This window comes from Myotis yumanensis, unplaced genomic scaffold (genome assembly GCF_028538775.1).
Source record: "Myotis yumanensis isolate MYYU_CA2020_CCGP unplaced genomic scaffold, mMyoYum1.0.hap1 SCAF_2, whole genome shotgun sequence".
NCBI lineage: Eukaryota > Metazoa > Chordata > Mammalia > Chiroptera > Vespertilionidae > Myotis > Myotis yumanensis.
This window is the reverse complement of record NW_027223753.1, coordinates 174,754,898-174,778,867: the sequence shown is the minus strand read 5'-3', so window position 1 is coordinate 174,778,867 and position 23,970 is coordinate 174,754,898. Positions and strand designations below refer to the sequence as shown.

Here is a 23,970-nt window from a genome sequence, read left to right as displayed (position 1 = left end):
CTCAATTACCTACAAGGGAATACCCATACGACTGTCAGCTGATTTCTCAACAGAAACTTTGCAGGCCAGAAGGGAATGGCAAGAAATATTCAAAGTGCTGAATACCAAGAACCTACAACCAAGATTACTTTATCCAGCAAAGCTATCATTCAGAATTGAAGGTCAGATAAAGAGCTTCACAGATAAGGAAAAACTAAAGGAGTTCATCACCGCCAAACCAGTATTATATGAAATGCTGAAAGGTATCCTTTAAGAAGAGGAAGAAGAAGAAAAAGGTAAAGACACAAATTATGAACAACAAATATGCATCTATCAACAAATGAATCTAAGAATCAAGTGAATAAATAACCTGATGTACAGAATGAACTGGTGACTATAATGAATCAGGGACATAGAAAGGGAATGGACTGACTATTCTTGGGGGGGAAAGGGGAATGGGAGATTCGGGAAGAGACTGGACAAAAATCATGCACCTATGGATGAACTCAGTGGGTGGGGAGTGAGGGTGGAGGGTGGGGTGGGAGCTGGAAGGAGGGGAGTTATGGGGGGAAAAAAGAGGAACAAATGTAATAATCTGAACAATAAAGATTTAAAAAAAAAAAAAAAAAAAAGATTTCTTGTATTCTCTTTCAATCCAGTCTCTATTCTGCATCACCTGATGAAACAAAATAACTCCAGGCCACAGTAAAATAAACTCAATCATGTAAAATGTAGAGTTGCATTTTTGTGATGTTATTTAAACACTTTTCCAGAGTCAGTCCAGTGGGGCAGAGGTAGGAGGGCAGACTGATCAGTGAGTGTCACGGGCAATGGAGGGGTGTTGCTGGGGTTGGGGGATGCTGCACGCTAGGAGGGGGAGGTGGGCGAGAGGAGCCATCCTTTTCAAGTCATCAATTACTATCCATCTTCTATCAATTACTATCCAAGGTGCAGGCCTGCTGAGCAGCAGGAAGGTGGGCTTCTTAGTGGGCTTCAAAGGCAAACAGTTATGCACTGTCTGCTGCATACCAGGTCCTGCACTAGGTGCTATATTCATGAAATCTCATCTAGTCCTCACAACAATCTTGGAGGATATTATTGCCCCCACTTTATAGAGAGGAAGCTGAGGTTCACGAAGGATTTATCCCAATGAGTAGAATCAGGCAAACACAGTGAAGTGTAAATATTTTTAAGTAAATAAATGAATGAAAACGAACTCCCCCCGAACTCCCCCCAAAAAAGGCACAAAGGTAAATTTTTTGAAGCATATTGTACACAACTATCCATATATCCAACTGAGCAAATTCCCATTCCGTTACATCCAACCTGTCCTCTCTATCCCTGACTATCCCCCCAATACCGGCCAGCACTGTCTAAGCCTGCAGCAGTGTTGCCTGGGGTCTCTACACACACATTCAATCAAGCACCCTCCATGCAATTGCAGTTATGGAGATCCAAGCAACATACATCCTCTCCATCTGTTGAGTGTGTGTGTGCGCGTGCACGCGTGTGTATGTGTGTGTGTGTGTGTGTAGACCAAAATGATGACAATGATGACAACAGCTAGCTTTCAAAGCACCATGAACTATGCATGTCCGAAACATTATCTCTAATCAGAGCACCCACTCTGTAGGGTAAGTGTTATTATCTTTTTAGTCTGCCTCAGTTTGACTTAGCTTTGGGAACCAGGGCTGGTCAGGGACCTGAAGCGAATCCCATGGAATGAAAATATGCCTTTTCTTGGGCTTTATCATATATGGTCCTCAAGGTCTTTTTAAATACTAGAATGCCTGCCTTGAATGAGTATTGAAATGTCAAGACAGGAGATGTGAGCTCTGAGATACTTTATCACTACCTTGTTCTATGTCATACAGAAGGAATTCATTCATCACTACTCTTAGAAACAAGGCCAGTGCTGTTCTGATAATATTGTTCTTTCTTATATTTTCTTTTTTTGATAGCCTATAATTTGCTTAACATGTTATTCCTGTTTCTTTTAAGGTTATCTCTTCTTTCTTTTAGCATATACAAATGAACATGTGTATTATTAACATATATCTTCACACAAATTTTTAACTGTTTTTTTAAAAATTTTAAATTGTTTTTTAGAGAGAGAGGAAGGGAGAGGGAGAGAGAGAAACACCGATTGGCTGCCTCCTGCACACCCCCTACCAGGGATGGAGCCCAAAGCCTGGGTATGTGCCCTGACCAGTGCTTAATACAAATTTTAATTCTCATGTTAACTGGAACCTCTCTATTTCATTCTTCTGTATTTATTGTAAGGAAACACTTTCAATATTCTTATTTTTAAATACAGATGACTTATATAAGGCGGTGGAACCATCTGATCCTATTATGTATTCTAGTTTAGTTATGCTGGAACATTTACACATGGAAATGTCTACCGTTTTATTATCAACCATTTTTATCTCTCCTTTTTATTTCAGCTAGGATATAAAAAAGAGAAACGCAGTCCCTGACACCCGAGAGCCAGCCTGGCACTCAACGCTTGGCATAGTGTTCTCCTGTTGCACATAAACAATTTCCCTGAACACCACTAAGAGGCAAGGCTACTCTGTGATCCTGATGAATCTAGATAAAGACAAGAACACTCTGTGATCATGTCTGAACACAGACAAAATGTGAACATGGACTAAAGCACAGAAATAACTAAACATCGCCCCATCTTGGCCAATACAAGTGACTGCTGCTCCTTTACAACACTAGCTTTAGCCTTGCTCTAGTCTGTCCTTCTGGGTGACATTTATTAGAATACTCATTTATAGAACAACTAGAGGCCTGGTGCAAAAATTCATACATGGGTGGGGTCTCTTGGAGTGGCCTGCGGGGATCAGACCAAAACCTGAAGTCCAATGCCACCTGCAGCTCCTACCTGACGCTCCCACTCATCCTGGCCCCACTGCGTCTGCCTAGAGCTTGCACCCAAAAAGTCCTGATCCGGACCACATCACAGCAGTGCTCACCAGCCATGAGCCCTTCTTCTGGAGCCCTCCTGAGGGAGTGGCCTGCGGGATCTGGCCGAAACCAGCTCTCCGACATCCCCTGAGGGGTCCCGGATTGCGAGAGGGCACCGGCCAGGCTGAGGGACCCCACCAGTGCACAATTGGGGCCAGGGAGGGACAGCAGGAGGGCTCCAGGGCATGTCCAGCCCATCTCTCCCAATCTGCCGGACCCCAGCAGCAAGCTAACCTACTGGTTGGAGGGTCTAACCCTGGTGGTCAGCGCACGTCATAGCAAGCAGTTGAGTGGCCTTAGCATGTCATTAGCATATTATGCTTTGATTGTAATATCTTCACTGATAAATAGGATAAGGGTTTCAAGGTCTGGGTGGTTCTTCTTAAATACTATTCTTAGATGACCAGACACTTAGCATATTAGGCTTTTATTATATAGGATTCTCACCTCTAGACAGCATCCATTCGAAAGCAAAGCACCGCTTCCGTAAACCCTCCCAAAAGTCACCTAACAGAAACCTAAATCCTGAAGTCCTTTCTACCACCTTTCCCCCTGGTGCATGTTCTCCCTCCTTGCAATGAGCAATGCATTGCTAAACTTGGTAGTTTTAGTTTTGATAGAAATTTTCTGAACCTGACCCTGTGCACAGGTAAATCATGGTATGTTGTTTTGCCTTCATGTAACCCTGTGTGTGAATGTAGGCCTTACGTGGGGTGCCACATAAATGAGCAGGTAATGTCAAATTGCACACAAAAAATTGTCCTCAAACTAAGCACAGAGCAAATTATTCTGCTTTGCAGCTGAAGAAAAATGACTGCCTGTACATGCTAGGCGTCAGTCTTGACCTTCGGTGCTCTGGGTTTGATCCTTTTTGTCATTGTTTTACATGTCCCCGTTAATTGGACATTTTGCACACGATTGTCTGGGCATTAAACCTTGCTATTCCCATGTAGGACCTACATGTACCCCTACCATTTGCCTTTCAGATATGAGCTTTTCCTTCTGACTGATGGTCACCACATCAGGCATCTCACTGTCCTGCCAGGAACTGAGTGTTAAACAAAAGGGCAAAAGCGTTGTAATGACCTCGTAAAATGAAACTGCCCTTCTTTCTTACTTTTCAAAAATTAGCTGCTAAAAAAGGAAAGGGGCACTTAGAAAATTCAGAGAAACTCCAGTGATTAAGATGAATGATGTTTTATGAATAATAATAAAAAAAATACTGCTTAGGTAGTCACACCCTCCCTGCGTGAGCACCTGCTGGCTCCTTCCATGCATGCTGGAGAGCAATTCCTCAAAGAAATCTTGCTTTTAATAGTGTGTGGGAGGAGGTGGTTTAGATTACTTGTGGCTAAACTTCAATATATGATCTTACAAGTTCATTATTTTGTCTCCAACCACCTCCCACCCCAGGTCTGTGAGGGCCAGGATCGATGCCTTGTTCACGGAGTCCTCCCAAAGTGCTTAGAAGGCTCTAGAGACAGAGTTACTGCATGAATGACTGAAGGGATGAATCCATCCATCCATGGTTCATCCATCTCCTCCTCATCTCAGTTGTGTGAACTTCTGAATACCAAGGGCGCCGCCCTCACCCCAGCTGCGGTGGGACAAGGACACACAGCGGCGCCGGAGCCTCGCCCTGAGCACCCACGCGGGACACTTATTTCCTGGCTCAAGTTCAGCCTCCCCAATCTGCTGTCCTGCATGCGAGACGCTGAGGACAGAGGCGACTTACGAAGGGCGGGTCCACCACTTCCTCTGGGCCCTCTTCCAGGCCGCCAGGGAGGGCCTCCCAGGGCGAGGGCGCAGAGAGAAGGTGCGGTGAAATCAAAGGCCTGGGGAGGCGCGCACTCCTCCCCTGAAGCCGGGCCTGGGAAGTCGAGTCCTGGCCGCGCCCCTGCAGCCCCTGGAGCTGGGCAGAGGTGGGCGCCCCGCTGATTTCACGACCTACGCCCCAACCCCTGCGAAGGGAGAGAAATGCGTGCAGGGGTTTGGGGCCCGGCACCCCTGCCATTCTCAGGCCAGAGACCCTGAAACAAGAGGGTGGCGTGGATGAGGCGGCCACAGCCAGGCACAGCCTGACAGGGCTGGACTCGCATAGTCTCACAGCTTGGCAGCTAGTTTTGTACCCTTGGCAAACTTTTTATTTAGATTTTTTGCTGTTGTTAATCCTCACCTGAGGATATTTTTCCATTGGTTTTTAGGGCAAGTGCAAGAGAGGGGGGGAAACACAGAGAGAAACATGATGTGAGAGAGACACATTGATTGGTTGCCTCCTGCTAGTGCCCCAGTCAGGGCCGGGGATTGAGCCTGCAACCGAGGTATGTGCCCTTGACTGGAATCCAACTCCAGACCCTTCAGTCCGTGGGGGCCGGCGCTCTACCCACTGAGCCAAACCGACTAGGGCTAGATTTCATTTAAAAAATATCAAGCATATTACCCGCATTCTTTCTTTACATGGTAACACAATCAGAAGTACCAAAAAAAAAAAAAAAAAAGTCGAGTTTCTGCCCACCCTAGTCTCCCAGTTTCTACGCTCCTAGCGTCTGTCCTGGGCCACAGGATGGATGGGTTGATTCGCAGGACAGGAAGGTGCTGCCTCAGGAGAGCGCACGGCGCACTCAGTCTATCACTACTGGTTCTTGGGAACTGCCTCCCTGGATTGGGGGTGGGGGGGTGCGGAGGGGAGAGGACGGGGCGGGGGATGCGGGGGGGGGGGGGGGGCGGGGCGGGGGGAACTGCTGGGGTGTGTGTGTGTGGGGGGGGGGGTGCACCGGTCAGGGAGAAGGACGTTCTCCAGGAGGAGCCTGGCTCTGCTCAGTAACTTCCAAGAATTGCGAAGTGGGGAAGAAAGCAGCCTCATTACCAAGGACACCATAGGCAGCGAGGAAGGGAGATGGGTGATCTCTGGATTCAGCTGGAGGACAGAAGGCGGCCCAGAGCTGTAGGTAGTTTCGGGGGAGGGGTGAGAAAGAGAGAGGAGGAAGAGGAGCAGGAGGAGCTAGAGGGAGGAGGTGTACTAAGAGGGAAGGAGGCGGGGCGGGGGGGGGGGGGAAGATTGTGAGAGAGAGGCTTGTGGGGACTTGGAGAGATACCTGGGTGAGGCGTTAAGGGTGGGAGGACCTTGAAATATGGATCACTGTCCTTCCTGTAGTCCCTTTTGTACTCACAGGCCAGTGAAGTCAGAGGAAGTTTGATTTGCTTCCACTTGCCGTATGGTAGGCACTCAATAACCAGGACTGTTGAACTGAACAGCTACCTATGTAATGTACACGCATCAAACTAGAATAATGCTCACAGTAGCCCTCAAATGAGCTTCCCTGTTCCACTCTACTGAGATAGTGGAAAACCCTTAGCTGATTCATTTCTTCCTGTTCTTTCACCATCCAGTTTTACATCATGACTGGTACCAACACGGCCACTTCCTTCATGCAGCTTGGGCAACATGATGGGGCAACGCAGGACCAGTTCCACTCGTCTTGGGAAAATAAGTTTCCTCCCAGTGTCCTGGGGGCCATCCTTCACTGGGAGGGGAAGGAAAAGAAGGCGGAATCGTGAATTAGAAACAAGGCTTTGTTTCTTGACTACTCCCTTTCTTGGTACATTAGCAATATTTGGTTTCTGTGTTTCTACGACTTCCTGGTTTTCCTCCTACCTTCCTGGCTGCTCTTCCATGGTATGCTTTACACGTACCCTTCTCCCTTTTCTCAGTTAAATGTGCTACCTCCCAGAGTTCCCTCTTCCCTATACCCGCTCCCTGGGTGAGCTCATCCATCCCTGAGGGACCAGAGATGGATTTGATGACGGTTTGTGACTCCTAGATTTCCCTCTCTACCCATCCCTTTCTCTTGAGCCCCTGACTTGTACAGCCACCTACTTCCAGAACAACACCTCAAACTTTCTATCTCCACCCAGAATTCATCTCTTCTCCTCTAGCCTGTGTCCTGGTTTTCATTTTCTCAGTGATTGCATTTACTTTTCTCCTCAGTTGCCCAAGCTTCTTGGCCCCTTTCTCATCTGCCAACCTTCAGCTATGCCATTCTGGTCAGGAACCACTAAAGCAGCTCTCCAATCCATGCACTTTTCTTCTCATCCAGCCACCATCACCTGCTAGTTTCCTAACCTGTCTCTCTGTTTCTGGGTTTGCCCTTCACCAGGCCTGAGTGATGTTTCCAAAATGGGCATTCGATCATTATAGTTGGCTTCAGCATAAACACAAAATTCCTTCCTGTGTGGAAGGAATCTGACCTTTGTCTGCTTTTCCACCTTCATATGTCACCATTCCAGGCTCAGACACTGAGGTCCAACTACCCTATTTTGTTCACTTCCTTCTGTGGTTATGCTGTGACTGAGGGACTTTCCCTTGGTTCTTTCTTCCCTCCTGAATATTTCCTCCACGCTTCTTTCTCTGGCTATACTGACCCTTTAGATTCCCATGGAGATGATAAATAGGATAAGGGTTTCAAGGTCTGGGTGGTTCTTCTTAAATACTACTCTTGCTAAATATTAGAATGTAGCCCAGTATTTTGCAAACGTGGCTCTAACTTGATGAGCTTGAAGGGAATCCAACAGGATAAGTTTAGCCAACTGCAAAGAAGAAATCAACATGTAATTAACCAAATAGTGTATATAAGTAATAGCTAAGCCTCCCTTGGAGGGACAGAGCTTTTGGATGTGAATCTCCTGTTTCCTTTACTTGCTGCAAGTAAATGAAACTACCTAATGACAACCATGTCTGGTCCTTGACTAGAACACCCCAAACAGGGAACACCTTGAATTTGCTAACAGAGACATCTCTATTCTAAGAAGTGTTTCCAGATTCCAAGTCTAGCTTAGCTGCCCCTTATTACAGCTTTTTTCAGACTGTAGTTGGCTTGCTGTTTATTTATCTTTCTTCTCCCCTTGAACCATAATCAGCTTGAAGACAGGGACCCTGGCATCTGGGTCACTTCATTGCTCTCGGGGACTAGCATGGAGTCTGGCACATCGTAGGTAATAAATATTGAGTAACGGCCTGCATAAAAAGATCAAAGAATTGAACATTTGGAAATAAATAAAGACCAACCAAAGGACACACGCAAGGGCTATCTATTCAGAGTATAGCAAGGGAACCAACCACCATCCTTTGGTTTTTGGCAAAGACTCAAGGCAGGCAGAGGAGTGGAAAAGCTGCATAGTGGAAAGAAAAGAAGGCATCAAGTACGCCCTGATTGAAGCCACTAACATGGGGAAGCTACATGTAGGCTGGCTAACTAGAAGTGGGGTAGCCCATGGGATTGGTTAGGGGTGCATAATTAGCTTTCTTTGATTGGTCCTAAGTTGGAAGCACGGACAAAAATTAGGGGAGCTGTAAGTTATCAACTGAGTCCTGCCCATTTGGAGCCAACTGTTGCAGGGGCTATTGTTTGGCTTCCTGGACTGGTTGTCTGAGATAGCTATCTAACTGTCTACAAGTCTGACTTGTAGATAGTAGGCTGGCTTCCTGGGCTAGTTGCTACTGTTTTTGGGTCAGAGTTGTATTTTTATATATGGTCTGGTCATTGCCCATTTGTGTATGCAGTCTCTTACACTAATGTTTATTAGCATCTACTGTACACCATACTTTGTATTGTGTTGTATATGTAGTGCCTCGTTTACTTTTAACCACACCTCTGTAGGGTAGGTATCTGCTTAACCTCGGCCACTTCATCCTTCAAAACTCATGCTATTTACATTTTCTGTCTTCTAGCTCTTCCTTGATGCCTTAGATTGTCTCCTGACCTCACTCCTCACCCAGATTCACTAAGGATAGGGTTTCTGAAGTTCTCTTCCAGCCCAAGGTTGCCATCTTCTCAGGTAAGCCATTATCCTTACTCAGTTCCTTCCCACAAAGCTAGATTTCTTCATCTTCAGTGACCTTCACCTCCAAACTTCTTTAGTCACCCACACCTTAACCATCAAGCATATTAGTCATCATTACCAGAAAAAGTCTCATCTTTGATAGATAAGTACTATCATCTATTCTGTGATTAAAATAATAGCCTACCCTTTTAGTTCTTCTGGGGAGTAATTAATTTTGGGTAAGGGCATTATGGTAGATTTCAAAATACTTTTTAGTATTTTCTAATATGTCTAAAATGTCTAACATGAATAATACCCCCAAATCCTCTAAATATTATTTTCTTTAATCTTTAAAAACTAGTGTCATCTACCTGCCTACCCATCACTCTATCTCTCTCCTAGAAGGAACAGGGAAGTAAAGAAGTCCATGTAACATTGTATAGTCACAATTACAATGCAATCAGAATCTATAATGATGAAGCTTCTTTAAAATGAAGTTACTATAATTATTTTGAAAGATCTCCAAAAATCATGGCAAACACAATTGACATAAATCATGTTTGAGTGGCTATGTTCCAATATACTGAGTATGATGGTTAATTTTATGTCTTAACTTGGCGAGGCCAGGGTACCCAGTTGCTTGGTCAAACATCAGGTTAGATGTTGCCGTGAAGGTATTTTTAAAGATGTGATTAAGTAGACATTGATTAAGTAGATTACCTTTCATCATGTAGGTAGGTCTCATTCAATCAGTTAAAGGCCTTAAAAGAAAAGACTGAGGTGCCTTGAGGAAGAAGGAATTCTGCTTCCAGACTGCCTTTAGACTCAAAGTGGCAGCCTCAACTCTTCCTGGGTCTCGGGCCTATTGGCTTGCCCGAAAGATTTTGGACTTGCTAGCCCTCACAATCTCATGAACCAATTCCTTAAAATTTCTATCTATTCACATCCTATTGGTTCTGTTTCTCTGGAGAACCTTGACTAATACACTGGGCAAGGACCATATGTGCAGGACAAAATTCCCACACACAGCACAAATGATCAACAGGATCCACCTCTATAAATTACTTCTTCTTGCCTCCAGCTATTAGTCTTCTACCCTTCTAACTCCTCCTTATTAAATCTGGCCTAACATCTGATAACGCTCATTTACGGTTGTTGACTAAGAGATTACACTTAGTTTAGTAGGTGGTTTCAGCCAGTACATGGTGTCATTATAAGCATTTTAAGTTTCTTGTTTCCAAGTTGAAGAAGGAAGAGTCTTAACATTATCCTTGAATAAAGAATGTTCCACTAATAGGCTAAGAGATTTATTTATCATAAGGCATCCTTTTATTTGTAGTATAATTTTATTGGTTTCAAAGAGGAAGGGAGACAGAGACAGAAATAGAAATATCAAAATGATGAGAGAGAATCATTGATTGGCTGCCTCCTGCATGGGGAACTGGGGATCGAGCCTGCAATCTGGGCTTGTGCCCTGACCGGAATCGAACTGTGACTTCCTGGTTCATAGGTCAATGCTCAACCATTGACCCACACTAGCCCGGCGTCCTGAAAGTAAATCTGTCTTAATCCTTCAGGGTGGGGCATGGCAGGTTCTATGGAATCTTAAGTTTATACAATCTGAGGTCCATAATTAGAAAAAGGAATACAGAAATGTCTCACTTTTGCAATTTTCAGTAATATGTGATCATGTGTATGCCTTGTGATGGCTCCTCCCAGGGCTTTGGACAGAAGATGTAAAGTGAGGGGCTCTGAAGCTCAAGTTTTATTAGCTTCAGGGTAAATCTGGTTTTGCTTCTGGGCCTTTAAGGGCAGGGACAGAAAGAAGGGTGCTGGCCTCTCCTTGGCTTGGCTTCTGCTTTGCTGGGGAGGGAAGCTGAGGCTGGCTGGGTTCCAACTGCTGGAGGAAGATACATTTATCTTCCTCTAGATCCAGAGTGTCCCTCTCCTCTAAGCCCTGCCACTGGGAGTTGCCAGATTTTTGCCCCATTTCCATCCCTTCCCTTGCTCCCTTCTCTGCCCCAACCCCTTGTCCCAGAGTTCCCAGGCTGCTTCTTAGGGAGTGTCCAGTGATAGTGTAGATGACAACATGCAGCCCTGCAATGCAAATGCCTCTCTATATTTCTGGAAGCTGCTCAGTCTCTGAGGTCAACATTTCGGACTGCAGGGGAGGGGGTGGACGCAGCTGCTTCCCGACTGGGCACTTTTCTCTAGGTCTTTTCTCCACAGCTATGGACAGCATCTCCTCCCTTCCTCCTGCCTCTTCAGACTTCCAAGTGCTGGTTTATCCATCTGACAGAAGCACTCATGCTATTTGAAGCACTGGCTCTCTAACTGTACCCAGAGATAAGTATTTTTATATAGTTTGCTTTCCTGTATTTCACTGAGTACATGATTTACTGGCACCCCCTGTCCTCATTCTGGGAGAAGCTCAATGACTGAATGAAAATTTCTGCAAATTCCAGAGGGCTGACATTCTCAGGGTCTCTCTCAGCTCAGAGTTCCTGCATCTTCAGAACCACTGGCACCCACATTTCATGGCAATTCCTTTCCTTCTGTTCCCACCAACTGAAATCTGGGCGTTTTCTTTGATCTTGCCCTAGAATCACTCACGCAAGACACGTATGTATCATAGACTTTACTGAACAAGTTGAAACAATGGAGTTTTTTATATTACAGCAAAAATCAAACAAGTTAAAATTATGTAAATATAATTCTCGTTTCTCACAACCACTTTTGGGAATTTCTCCCTTGCCTCCTTTCTCCCCATACATGAGTCTCTGCTAAATTGGTTGCTCGCCCTTCCCCCTCATCCCATAGTCCCTTAGAAGGGAGAAGTAGCCCCATTTAGTTGAGATTAAGCAAAACAACAACAACACAAGTTCTTCATCCTGCTACACATAGTGTGAATAAAAAACAGAGAAAAATGAAGAAAACAGAAGCCCTCACCATTATGCAAAAATGGACCCTTCTCTTTCACACATTGCAGCCCTTCAGCTGTACACACACACACACACACACACACACACACACAGTCAGCCTTGCCTCAGATATCTGGAGAGAACACTCTCTGAGCCCCCAGCAACACCCCACCTCCCTCTATTTCTTCATTTCATTTTCTCCTCTTGGATCCCAAAAGCTGTCAGAGAAAAGTACTGCTCCTTGTTCTCACTTCATGTAAGTCCATGGCCAGGAACCATCCTGAATAGTGAGACAGGGAAGAGGCAGACCTGGAGAGGACAGTCAAGCACTCCTAGAAGCTGGAAGGTTTATTTAAGAACAAGAAAGATGAATCCTGTGATGGAAAGCCACATTGTAGACTCCAGGGCATTTCCATGCTATGCACACAAAGGGCATCTCCAACACTTTCATTACAAAAGGCCAGCACAAAGGTTCTAATCCTAGACACCGCCATCTTGCTGCTCGGCCCCTGCCCTGAGTTTCTCCAGCTCATCACTGCTGTAGCCTGTGGGGCATGGCTGGTATTTGGCACCTGAGGCCTCTGTCCAGGAGGAGCAGTGATGATGCCAGAGGCTGCAGATGCCATAGACAGTGGCCATTATGGCTGCCCCTAAGCCCAGGTGCCAGCAGAAGAAGATGACAAGGAAAGCGAGGTCCTCGTGGTTTTCTGATCGCCAAGACTGCCCGGAGGGAGGGATGTACATCACCAGGCAGAGCTGCAGCATCCAGGTGCTCAACACCAGCCCAAACCAGGTCTTGAGCACCCAGAGTTGGGGCTGGTCCGGGACCCAGACCTCAATGGCGAGCACCAGGCTGACCAGGAAGGTGGGCACAATGAACAGGATGTGCACACGGATCTCCAGGATGCTCTTGTTCTCAATGTGTGCCATCATCAGCAGTGCCAGGACGCAGAAGGCCAGGGCCTCGGCCGCTCGCTCCAGCTTGATACTCTGCCGTGCCTGGCACGACTGGCTCACAATGTCCACCACACCGCTGAGCATGAAGAATCCGTACATGGTGATATGATGCCAGTTGTTCGAGAACACGAACGGCCGCCGAGGGTCCTCCCAGTTTACCATCTTCATCCGATTGACTCCTGGAGGGTAGAAGAACTCGGCCAAGATGCCCGTCAGGGTGATGACGACCTTCACCACTCCTAGCACAGGGACCTGCTTCCACCTGTGTCCTCGCTTCTCCTTCGGGGGCAGAGGGGGCTGGAGAAACCTCTGTCCCCGCAGCAGGGCCAAGGACACCAGCACTGAGTAGTAGAGTGCGAAGAAGAGGAAGCATATCCCTGGCAACAGGTGTCCCTCGAGGGTACCCATGGTCTCTGTGTATGTGTCGGGGCCAACAGGGTGAGAGCTGGCAGATGAGCAGCGACCTCACAGGGCTCTCCTCACAAGCAAGAGTGGCCGCTTCTGAGCAGTGGAGATCTTCCTGATCAGCCCCACCCCAGCCTCCCACACCTGGAAAAGCAAGCCTCACCTCTGGTGTTGGAAGCACCTGAGTTCCTCCCAGGGTGGGTCTCTTTTAGAGACGTGGCACTTCACCTCACTCTGTTCCTCACTTAGATGGGCGAGGCCTAGAATTGCCAGCTCTGCACCTCATTGCAGGCACTGGTTTACTCTTTCTCTTCTGCCCTCCACCTCACCCCTCAACAGAGAGTGGGGAGGGAAAGAGTTAAGTCACTCCAGCAAAGAAGAGAGGTGGCTCTCTTCTATGACTGTCTCTAGGTGCCAGGCATGTTGAAATTTTTTTTTAAATTTAAATCCCTCAACAACTCTATGAGGGAGTTATTGTTAAGCAAAATTTACAGATGACATCAAGGCTCAGAGGGGTGAAGAGTACCACAAGGTAAGACACCTAGCAGCTAGCACAGCAGAGCCAGGAAGAGGTCCCAGGTCTATTTATCTGTTTACAAAGTTCAGAGTTTGTGCACGGCAAAATGACTGAATCTCAGCTCCAACATTGCAAGTCTCATGATTATGGGCAAGTTACTTTGTCTTCTTGAGCCTCGGTTTCCTGATCTGTAGAATGGGAACAATAATTACTTCAAAGGTTTGTTGTGAAGATTAAATAGAATATTGTATGTAGAGATACATATTAAATATTCAATAAATGGTAGTGATTATTAGTAATTATATTGTTGCTATTATTAACATCCCTTGCTAAATTCCTATAATGCTGAAGTATTTATATGAATGATACTGAGGCAGGAATCATAAAGAAAAAAGTGAAAACTTAATTATACTTAAAAATGATAAAGTTTAAAGAATATTTTTTATCTCAGAGAGGAAGGGAAAGGGAGGGAAAGATAGAAACATCAATAATGATGATATAGCTCCTAGGGCAGTTGAAACTAAAGAGAAAATGAACAAATGGGACTACATCAAAATAAAAAGCTTCTGCACAGCAAAAGAAACCATCAACAAAACAACAAGAAAACCCACTGCGTGGGAAAACATATTTGCCAACGTCATATCTGATAAGGGCCTAATCTCCAAAATTTATAGGGAACTCATACAACTTAACAAAAAGAAGATAAACAATCCAATCAAAAAATGGGCAAAGGATCTAAATAGACACCTTTCAAAAGAGGACATTCAGAAAGCCAAGAGACATATGAAAACATGCTCAAAGTCACTAATCATCCGAGAGATGCAAATCAAAACAACAATGAGGTACCATCTCACACCTGTCAGAATGGCTATCATCAACAAATCAACAAACGACAAGTGCTGGAGAGGATGTGGAGAAAAAGGAACACTTGTGCACTGCTGGTGGGAATGCAGACTGGTGCAGCCACTATGGAAGACAGTATGGAGTTTCCTCAAAAAACTGGAAATGGAACTCCCATTTGACCCTGTGATCCCACTTCTAGGAATATATCCCAAGAAACCAGAAACACCAATCAGAAAGGATATGTGTACCCATATGTTCATAGCAGCACAATTCACCATAGCTAAGATCTGGAAACAGCCTAAGTGCCCATCAGTAGATGAATGGATTAGAAAACTGTGGTACATCTACAAGATGGAATACTATGCTGCTGTAAAAAAGAAGGAACTCTTACCATTTGCAATAGCATGGATGGAACTGGAGAGCATTATGCTAAGTGAAATAAGCCAGTCAATGAAGGAAAAATACCACATGATCTCACTCATTCATGGATAATAAAGACCATTACAAACTTTTGAACAATAATAGATGCAGAGGCAGAGCTGCCTCAAACTGATTGTCAAACTGCAGTGGGAAGGCCAGGGAGGGTTGGGGGGCAGGAGGGAGGGGGGTAAGAGATCAACCGAAGGACTTGTATGCATGCATATAAGCATAACTAATGGACATAAGACACTGGGGGGTAAGGGAGGCCAGGGGATTGTCAAGGGCGGGGCGGGGGCCGGGGGGGGGGGGGGGGGGGAGAGGACACATATGTAATACCCTTTGTAATACTTTTAGCAATAAAAAAAAAAAAAAGAAACATCAATGATGAGAATCATTGATTGGCTGCCTCCTGCACGCCCCCTACTGGGGATCAAGCCCACAACCCAGGCACATGCTCTGACCAGAAATTGAACTCTCACCTCCCGGTTCATAGGTTGATGTTCAACCACTGAGCCAGGAAAATTATAAAGTTTTTTAATGAATAGAGATTAAACATCCCAATTAATAATTTATTTATTTGTATATTAAATTATTGTCAACAAATTTCAAAAGAAAAATAAACTGTAAAATTTCACCCCAGTGGGTTGTGAAGGCAGGATCACCACTCCAATGGGCCAGAGAGCAGAGCATTAAAGCAAAGAGAATTATTCTCTATCCTTAAGATCTAATGATATTGGTCTTGCTAAGTTTTGAACTTGCTTTGGGACCATCACCCCTTTCTTCCAATTCCTCCCTTCAGAATAGGAATATTTACCTATGTCTGTCCCATGACTGTATTTTAAAGCGCATAACTTTTCTGGTTCCATAGGTTCACAGCTGGAGAGTTTGGCCTCAGGATGAATCATACTTTGTGTCTCACCCATACCTGATTTAGATATTTATTTATTTTATTTTAAAAAATTATCTTTATTGTTGAAAGTATTACAGATGTCCCTTTGTGTGTGTGTGTGTGTGTGTGTGTGTTGTTGTTGTTTTCCTATTGACCCCCTCCACCCTGCACCCACCACTCCCCAGCCTACACCACACTATTGTCTGTGTCCATGGGCTATGTATACATGCATATAAGTTCCCCAGTTAATCTCTCCCCCAACACCGAACCCCCTACCCCTGTGATTTAGATGAAACTAGATTTTAGAGTTGATGCTGCAATTGGTTGAGATTTGGGGATGGAATAGATATATTTTGTATATATTTATGATTTTCAGGGGATCCAGGAGCAGAATGCTATGGATTGAATGTGTCACCCCCCATATTCATAAGTTGAAGCCATACCCCGTCCCTCCCATCCCCCGCCCCCCCCCCCCCCCCCCCCCCCCGCAATGTGTTAGTAAATGGAGATGGGGCCTTTGGGAGGCAATTAAGTTTAGATGAGGTCATGAGGGTGGGGCTCCATGATGGGATTAATGCTATAAAAAGAGAAAGAGGAACCTGAACTCTCTCTGCCAGGTGAAGAATAAGCAAGAAGGTGGTTGGTTGCTTGCAAGTCAAAAAGTAGGTCTTCACCAGGAACTAAATTGACTAGCCTCTGGATTGTGGACTTCCCAGACTCCAGAACTAGAGAAATAAATATCTGCTGCTTAAACCACTCAGTCTGTGGCATTTTGTTATGGTAGGCTAAGCTGACTAACACATCGACCTATTGGTGGTATATTATTTCCACACATTTGTGAATTTCCAGCTTTCTTTCTGTTATTGATTTCTAACTTCATCCCATTTAGTTGAAGACACTTTGTATGATATATTTCTTTTAAAATTATTGAGAATTAACTTGTGGCCTAATAGGGTCTATCCTGGAGAATGTCCCATGTGCACTTAAAAAATGTGTATTCTATTGTTGTTGGGTAGAGTGTCCATTTATGTGTGTTAGATTTAGTTGGTTTATTGTGTTGTTCAGTACTTTGTTTCCTTACTTATCTTCTGTCTGGTTGTTCTGTCCATTACTGGGGTATTGAAGTGTCCACCTATTATTGTAGAACTTTCTTCCTTCAATTCTGTTCATTTTTGCTTCATATATTTTGAGGATTTGTTATTAGGTGCATAAATGTTTATAATTGTTATATTTTATTGCTGTATTGAACCTTTTATTAATATATAATGTTCTTCTTTGCATCTTGTAAACTTTTTTTTTTTGCAGCTTGTAAACTTTCTTGATTTAAAGTCTATTTTGATATTACTAGAGTCACTCCTGTTCTCCTTCAGTTAGAATTTGCATGGAATATTTTTTCATCTTTTACTTTTAATCTATTTGTTCCTTTGGATATAAAGCTAGTCTCTTGTAGGTAGTGTCTAGCTGGGTCATGTTTTTTATCTATTCTGTCAATCTCTCTATTTTGACTGGAGAGTTTAAACCTTTGACATTTAAAGTAATTGCTGATGAAAAGGAACTGGTATTTTTTCTATTTGCTATGTGCCTTACAGGTCTTTTTGGTCCTTTATTCCTAGAATTCCTTTTTTTTTTTTTTTTTTTTGCATTGAGTTGATTTGCTGTAGTGAAATGTTTAAATTCTTTCTCATTTTCCTTTTGCATATATTCTATCACTATTTTCTTTGTGGTTACTATGGAGATTACACTTAAAATCCTAAAGTTATATCAATATAATTAAATTTATACCAGTTTAACCTCAACAACATAAAACAATTCTGCTGCTATACAGTTCTGTCCTTATCGTCTTTCAATTATTGATGTCACAAAAATTAAATCTTTATGCATTATGCATCCCAAACTATACACTATTAATTGGCTTTAATGCACTTGTCTCTTAAAGTGTGTAGAAAACAAAATGTGGAATTACCAACCAATCCTATATAATATAAGCCCAGCAACTGAATGGTGGAACTACCAAAACGACCGCTCAACCAATTGCTATGATGCACACTGACCACCAGGGGGCAGATGCTCAATGCAGAAGCTGCCCCCTGGTGGTAAATGTGCTCCCACAGCCAACCTCCTGCGGTCCCTCCCGGCTGCAGGCTGGCCCCCCTGATATGCCCTAATTGGGGCAGGCCCAAGGGCCCCACCCATGCATGAATTCATGCACCAGGCCTCTAGTGTTATAATAATACTATCTTTTAGATTAATAATTGTTTTTAGAAATGTATTAGTCTCTTAAATTGTGTAGAAAACAAAAAATGAAGTTATAAACCAAAGTTACAATAGTACTAGCTTTAATAATTGCTCATGTGTTTACTTTTACTGAGATCTTTATTTCTTCAAATAGTTCAAGTTACTGCCTAGTGTCCTTTCATTTCAACATGCAACTCCTGTAGCATTTCTGGAGGGGCGGGTCTAATAATAATGAACAACTTCAGCTTTTGTTTATCTGGGAATGTCTTAGATTCTCCCTATGTTTGAATGACAGTTTTGCCAAATATAGGATTATTGATTGACAGTTTTTTTTTCAGCACTTTGAATATATATTAGCCTGTTGTCTTTGGACCTCTAAAGTTTCTAATGAGAAATCTGCTCCTAATCTTATTGTGGATTCTTGTATGTGATAAGTTGCTTCTCTCTTGGACTGTCATTAGGTTGATTATAATGAGTCTTGATGTGGGTCTCTTTGAGTTCATCCTACTTAGTCTTCATTGAACTGCTTGGGTATTTGTATTCATGTCTTTCATGACATTTGGAAAGCTTTCAGCCCTTATTTCCTCAAATATTCTCTCTGCCCCTTTCTTCTCCTGGGACCCTCACAATGCATATGTTTGTCTATCTGATTGTTTCCCACATGCCCTGTTCACTTTTCTGTTCCTCAGATTTGATAATTTTGATGATCTTATCTTCAAGTTCATGAATTCTTTCTCCTACCTGACGTAGTCCTCCTTCGAATCCCATTAGTAAATTTTTCATTTCAGCTATTATACTTTTCAGTTCCAAAATTTCTTTTTTTATGTTAAAAAAAAACTCTTTGTTGATATTTTCATTTTGTTTTTACATAATGTTCTTGACATTCTTCATATCTTTCTTCAATTCTTTGAGCATGTTTAGGACAGTTATTTTAAAATCTTTTTCTGGTAGATCTGCCATCTAGTCTTTCTAAGGAATGTGCTTTTTTTAAAAAAAATTTGCTTTTTTTCTTTGAATAGACCATACTTTCCTGTGTTTTTGTATGCCTTGTTTTTTTTTTTTTTGTTTTTGTTTGTTTGTTTGTTTGTGTGTGTGTGTGTGTGTGTGTTTGAAAAAGGAAAATTTGAGTCTAGTAATGTGATATCTCTGGAATTTAGATTCTCCCTTCCATAGAGTTTGCTGTTTTGTTTTTCGTTTTTGTAAGCAATTTCTGTGATGGGGATCAACCTGAGATATAAAGGTATAAACTTAATGTCTTTTCAGGGCTCTCCTGTCTGATCCTTTTCCTGGGCATGTGCAGTGACTTTCTAAATTCCCTTGCACATGCAATTGCTTTTGAATGTCCTAGTCCTTAAATGCCTCACTCCCAAAAAGTGAAAAAGAGAAAAATGAAAGGGAAAAAGAAGTTGCTAGCTTTTTAAATGTCCTGAAAGTTGCTTCAGCCAGGGTGAGGTAGGGTGGGGTAGGGGCTTGCAACAATGGAGGGACAAGAATGACTGCCTACCCCTGTGTCTGTACCTCTGCAAACTGAAGCAGCAATTAGTGGCTAGAGCACAGATCCCCAATATTTGGAGAACAGGGTCCTTTTGTTCACCCTTGCTCCTGCCACCTGTGTGCCAGCTGCTCCTGGAATGTGTGTATGCCTGCCTACCTGCCATGGGGTTGGGAGGTGGGGGATAGGTATCTATTGCTGAGTGAAGAGCTGAAATGAACTGGATTTAATAATTTATCATCAAAGCTTTCCTCCGAAAATTTTAAGCCTTCCATAGACCCCACAGTTCTAAAATAGTTACATCAGACAAAACTGCCAGTACAATTGTTGTCTAGGTGGAGAGATGAATTCCTGATGCTTCCTACTCTACCACCTTCCCAAAATCTTTTTTGGTTCCTTTTCATATTTTCTATTTATTAACATTTCCATTTTGTTTATACATTGTTTTCTTGACTTTATCCGCATATGCTCATTAGGTCTTGGAGCATCTTTAAGAGAGTTGATCTTAAGTCTCTGTTCACTATCTGGTCATCCTCATGGCCAGTTTCTGTTGATTAATTTTTTTCCTTTATAGAACCATACTTTCTTGGTTCTTTGTATGCCTTGTGGTTTTTGTTTATGTTGTGACAACTCTGGAAATCAGATGTCCCCCTTTCCCCAGAGTTTGCTTTTTTTAAAAAAATTTTTTATTGTTATAGGGCAAGCATGTCAAACTCGCGGCCTGTGGGCCGCATGCCTCATTCATTTGGCCCGTGTTAGCCTTTGAGTTCGACATGCATGTTGTAGGGTGTCTCCGTGCCAGGGATCAACCTGAGGTGTCAAGGCTTGCCTTGCGTACGTGCTCCAACCGGGAATCCCACCCACAACCCACGTATGTGCCCTGACTGGGAAAAGAACCAGCAACCTTTCAGTGCAAAGGACGACACTCACCCAACTGAGCCACTCTGGTCAGGCAGGTTCTGCTTTTTAAAACCTCTTTGAAGCTGCTTCAGCTAGTGGGAGTTGCAACAATGTTGGCCCACCTCTTTGTCGGCACCTTCATTATCAGAAGCAGCAGTAAGCGATTAGAACACAGATCTCCAATATTTGGGGGAGGAGAAAATATTTCTTGTTTACTCTGGCTCCTTCAAGCCTCTCCAGGAATGCTGGTACGGCTGCCTGCCACGAAGTTGGGGTGGTGGGGAGAGTCACTACTGTGCTAAGCTGAAGTTGGTACAAAGTAATTGGGACTTATTGTCCAAGCTTTCCTCTGGAAGCTGAAAGCCTTCAAATAGATTCCAAAGTTCCAAGATAGTCACAGCACACAGATTCTGCCAATATAATTGTTGTCGAGGTGGGGAGACAGAGTTTGGACACTTCCTGATGTCACTCATCATTTTTTACACGCACTCATTTGTGTGTGTGTGTGTGTGTGTATGTGTGTGTGTTTCTCTGTAATTTTATCTCATGTATAGATTCATGTAGCCACCATCACGTTCACTATCATCTCTTAAAGTTCTTTCAATTCTCTGTCTTTGGGTCACAGCTTAGTTGTCAAAGACATGGCTTATCTATTCCATTTTGATCCATGACATTGGTGAAATCATGCTGGTAAGACCTAGAGAGCAAGAAGTAGTAGATTACCTAGATGACTCGGTAAGACCCATGTCTTGTAGAGGGCAGGAGGTAAAATAAAAGTTCAGGAGTATGCCACTACAGCGAAAGCTTTAGTGGCCCACTAGCATGTCAGGGTATTTGCTCAAAGGAAAGACAAGTTGCTGAGCCTTCCACCCCCACCACAAGAAGAACACATTTGGGGGCCCTTGGGTTTGTGGAGGCAACTTGCACAACACGTGAGTGTGCTGTGCTGATCCTCTTACAGGGTTTCCCAGAGAGTTCTTCGGTGGAGGTCAGTGTAAGGAAAGAATTTCCAAAGGCCACAGTTCGCAGTGCAAGCGGCTTTATCATCACCTAGTGGATCTGGTAGTGGTACGTTGCATGGAGGCTGTGCCAAGTCCAGATAGAATCACAGTTAGGGCTCCAACATTTTGGAACAAAGCCATGACCATGTTGGCAAGTGATTAACCATCCTCGTTTTGAGAAATTGCTCTTAGCTTGCTATTGGGCCCTTCTGGAGATTGAGCACGTATCACCAGGTAACCATGTGGTCTGTTTTCTGTTTTTAAAGTCAGGTATGCATAACAGTGTTCCATCATTAAATAGGTAGGATACAATGAGGCTAGGCTTGAGCATATCCTGGAAGCATAAAGAAGTGGCATGAATGTGCTGCTCACATTCTCAGCATGGTTCTTCCTCCCCCTTCTCCCTCAGCCAACCGCTCACCAAGGGGTCACGGAGAACTGTACACTGTGACCATGTGGACAGTTCTCTGTGACCCCTTGATGAGGGGGAAACATTCAAGCTTGGTCCCAGACGGCTCTACCAGGAATGCACTGAGCAGCACTATAGCCCCACTCCAGGATGGTCCTGCGGAGCAGTAGAGAGAAAACAACAACAACACTTCCAGGGGGCAGAACTCTGAACAGAGTATTTTAGTTTGTCCCCCCCCCCCCTTTTTCTAAAAGGCTCAAGGACCACTAAATCACGGGTTGTGTTTAAAATCTGGTCACATGATCGGTGACCTAGAAGAACTAAGATTAGAGGATTTATGACAGAGATTTTGGGAAGACCTAATGGCTAGAACTTTCAGAATGAGCCCAGGATATTTGTGTTTCATGTGAATGCTAAGCAAAATATTCCCACGAAGGTTTTCAGTAACCAGGGTCCAGAACAGCCCACTCTGTGGACGCCATCCTGGTCTCTCCCCACTCTAGTGCATGCTCAATGGGCTCATAAACAGTGTAGCCAGGGTGGCTGAAGTGGAGCTTACGTGTAGCCTTACAACACAGGTTTCCCTTCACAGAGGATGACATAGTCCCTCCACTCCGCAAGGTCAAACAAGAATAGTGGTAAAGAATGATAAACGTTAAGCCAAAAGAAAAGAAAAAGAAAGATAAAGAAAATCTAATGGCTACTACAATAGTCCATCCTAACAACACTGGACCCCGAAAGTTCAGAGTTTTAGTGCCAAAGGGAATAATGTTCCCACCAAAAGACACTATAATTTCATTAAACTGGAAGCTGAGGCAGTCACACGGATATTTCAGGCTTCTTAAGGCACAAGGTAAACAGGCAAAAAGAGGCATATAGTATTGGTTGTGTCAAGTGGTTCTCAGTAACACAGGGACATAGAACTGCTGCTACACAAAGAGGTGGGGCAGAGGTGTGGATGAAACACAGGTGCTTCACCAGCTTGCTTTCTTAGGCTACATGTCCAGTGGCAGTTAAAGGAAGATACTTCCACAATCCTAGGTAGGCAGGACCACCAAAGGCTCCTTGATTCATTTATTCATTCGCAATAAATAGTACTAATGCCAGGCACTGAGGATACAACAATGAAGAAGAGAGACAAGAAACAAATAAATATACAAGTAAAGAAAAAAAATGGTAGGGAATGATAAATGCTAAGCTCCCTGTCCAAATAAGGCTATTTCCATAGTGAGTGAAACCATCAAAGAAAACTTCCCAAAAAAGTAACATTTAAACCAAGATCAAATTGGCATCAGGGTCTAGCCATGTAATATGTGATTGAATTTATCTCTATCACTTAAAGACCAGAGGAGGAGAGGGATAAAAGATAGACCTTGGTAAGCCCCTCTTCCAGTGATGATGTATTCTATTTTCAATCTTTCCACTAATGTCCTTCTCTTTCTAACCAGAATCAGATTTCATAAGCACCCAGGCAGTGAGGCCATGAGTAATTTGTCTTTCCTTTTCTATTTCTCCTTGCATTTTACAATGAGCAAGCATTATTCTTGTATAATTAGAAAATATCTGAAAACTTGGAATCAATGATGCCATTTTTAATGAACAGATAAAAAGCTTGGGCATGAAAAAATAAAAATGTAGCAATTTCTGGATATTAGTTTTATGGAAAATATTAATTTGTATCTCTATTTTATATTTTTCAAACGTTCAAAAAGGTTTTATTAATTTAATTTTATGGTAAAAATGTTAACATGAAAAACTTTGTAAGCACTCTTCTCAGGCATTAAAATATTTCTTTATACATGCATATTTCTGTGTATAATCTACACTAATAAAAGAGAAACATGGTAATTGGCGTACGACCGCTACCCTTCTGATTGGCTAATCAGCGTATCCTTATGCAAATTAACTGTCAGCCAAGATGGCGGCCGGCAGCCATGCACTGAAGCGAGCAGGGAGGCTTCCTTGCTCCAGTGACTGCAGACTGCAACGTTCCCCGCCTGCCTTGCAGGCCTCTGAGCTGGCAGTTTGAAACATTCTAACAAATATAGCCGGCTGGGATCTCAGAGCTGAAGTTATACATTGTTTTGATTATAGAACGGCAAACAAACCAGCAGTGGAAGCCTCAGAGCTAGAGCCAGAGCTAAAGCTGGCCCAGAAGAAAAAAAAAAAAGAAAAAAAAGGAGCGGTTGGGAGCTTCCCGCCAGCC

General features: G+C 43.5%; 1 protein-coding gene across 1 annotated transcript; it reads right to left on the bottom strand.

Annotated features, from left to right (window-relative positions):
* Window positions 1-11,400: 11,400 nt before the first annotated feature.
* On the bottom strand, window positions 11,401-13,147 carry LOC139002234 (transmembrane epididymal protein 1A-like). The gene has a single exon (XM_070403612.1). The coding sequence runs from the start codon at window positions 13,059-13,061 to the stop codon at window positions 12,177-12,179; it is 885 nt and encodes a 294-aa protein (XP_070259713.1). The 5' UTR covers window positions 13,062-13,147; the 3' UTR covers window positions 11,401-12,176.
* Between the last annotated feature and the right edge of the window lie 10,823 nt (window positions 13,148-23,970).

Bases quoted from the DNA above. Each gene is read 5' to 3' on its own strand.
- LOC139002234 (XM_070403612.1), bottom strand. From the start codon at position 13,061: ATGGGTACCCTCGAGGGACACCTGTTGCCAGGGATATGCTTCCTCTTC.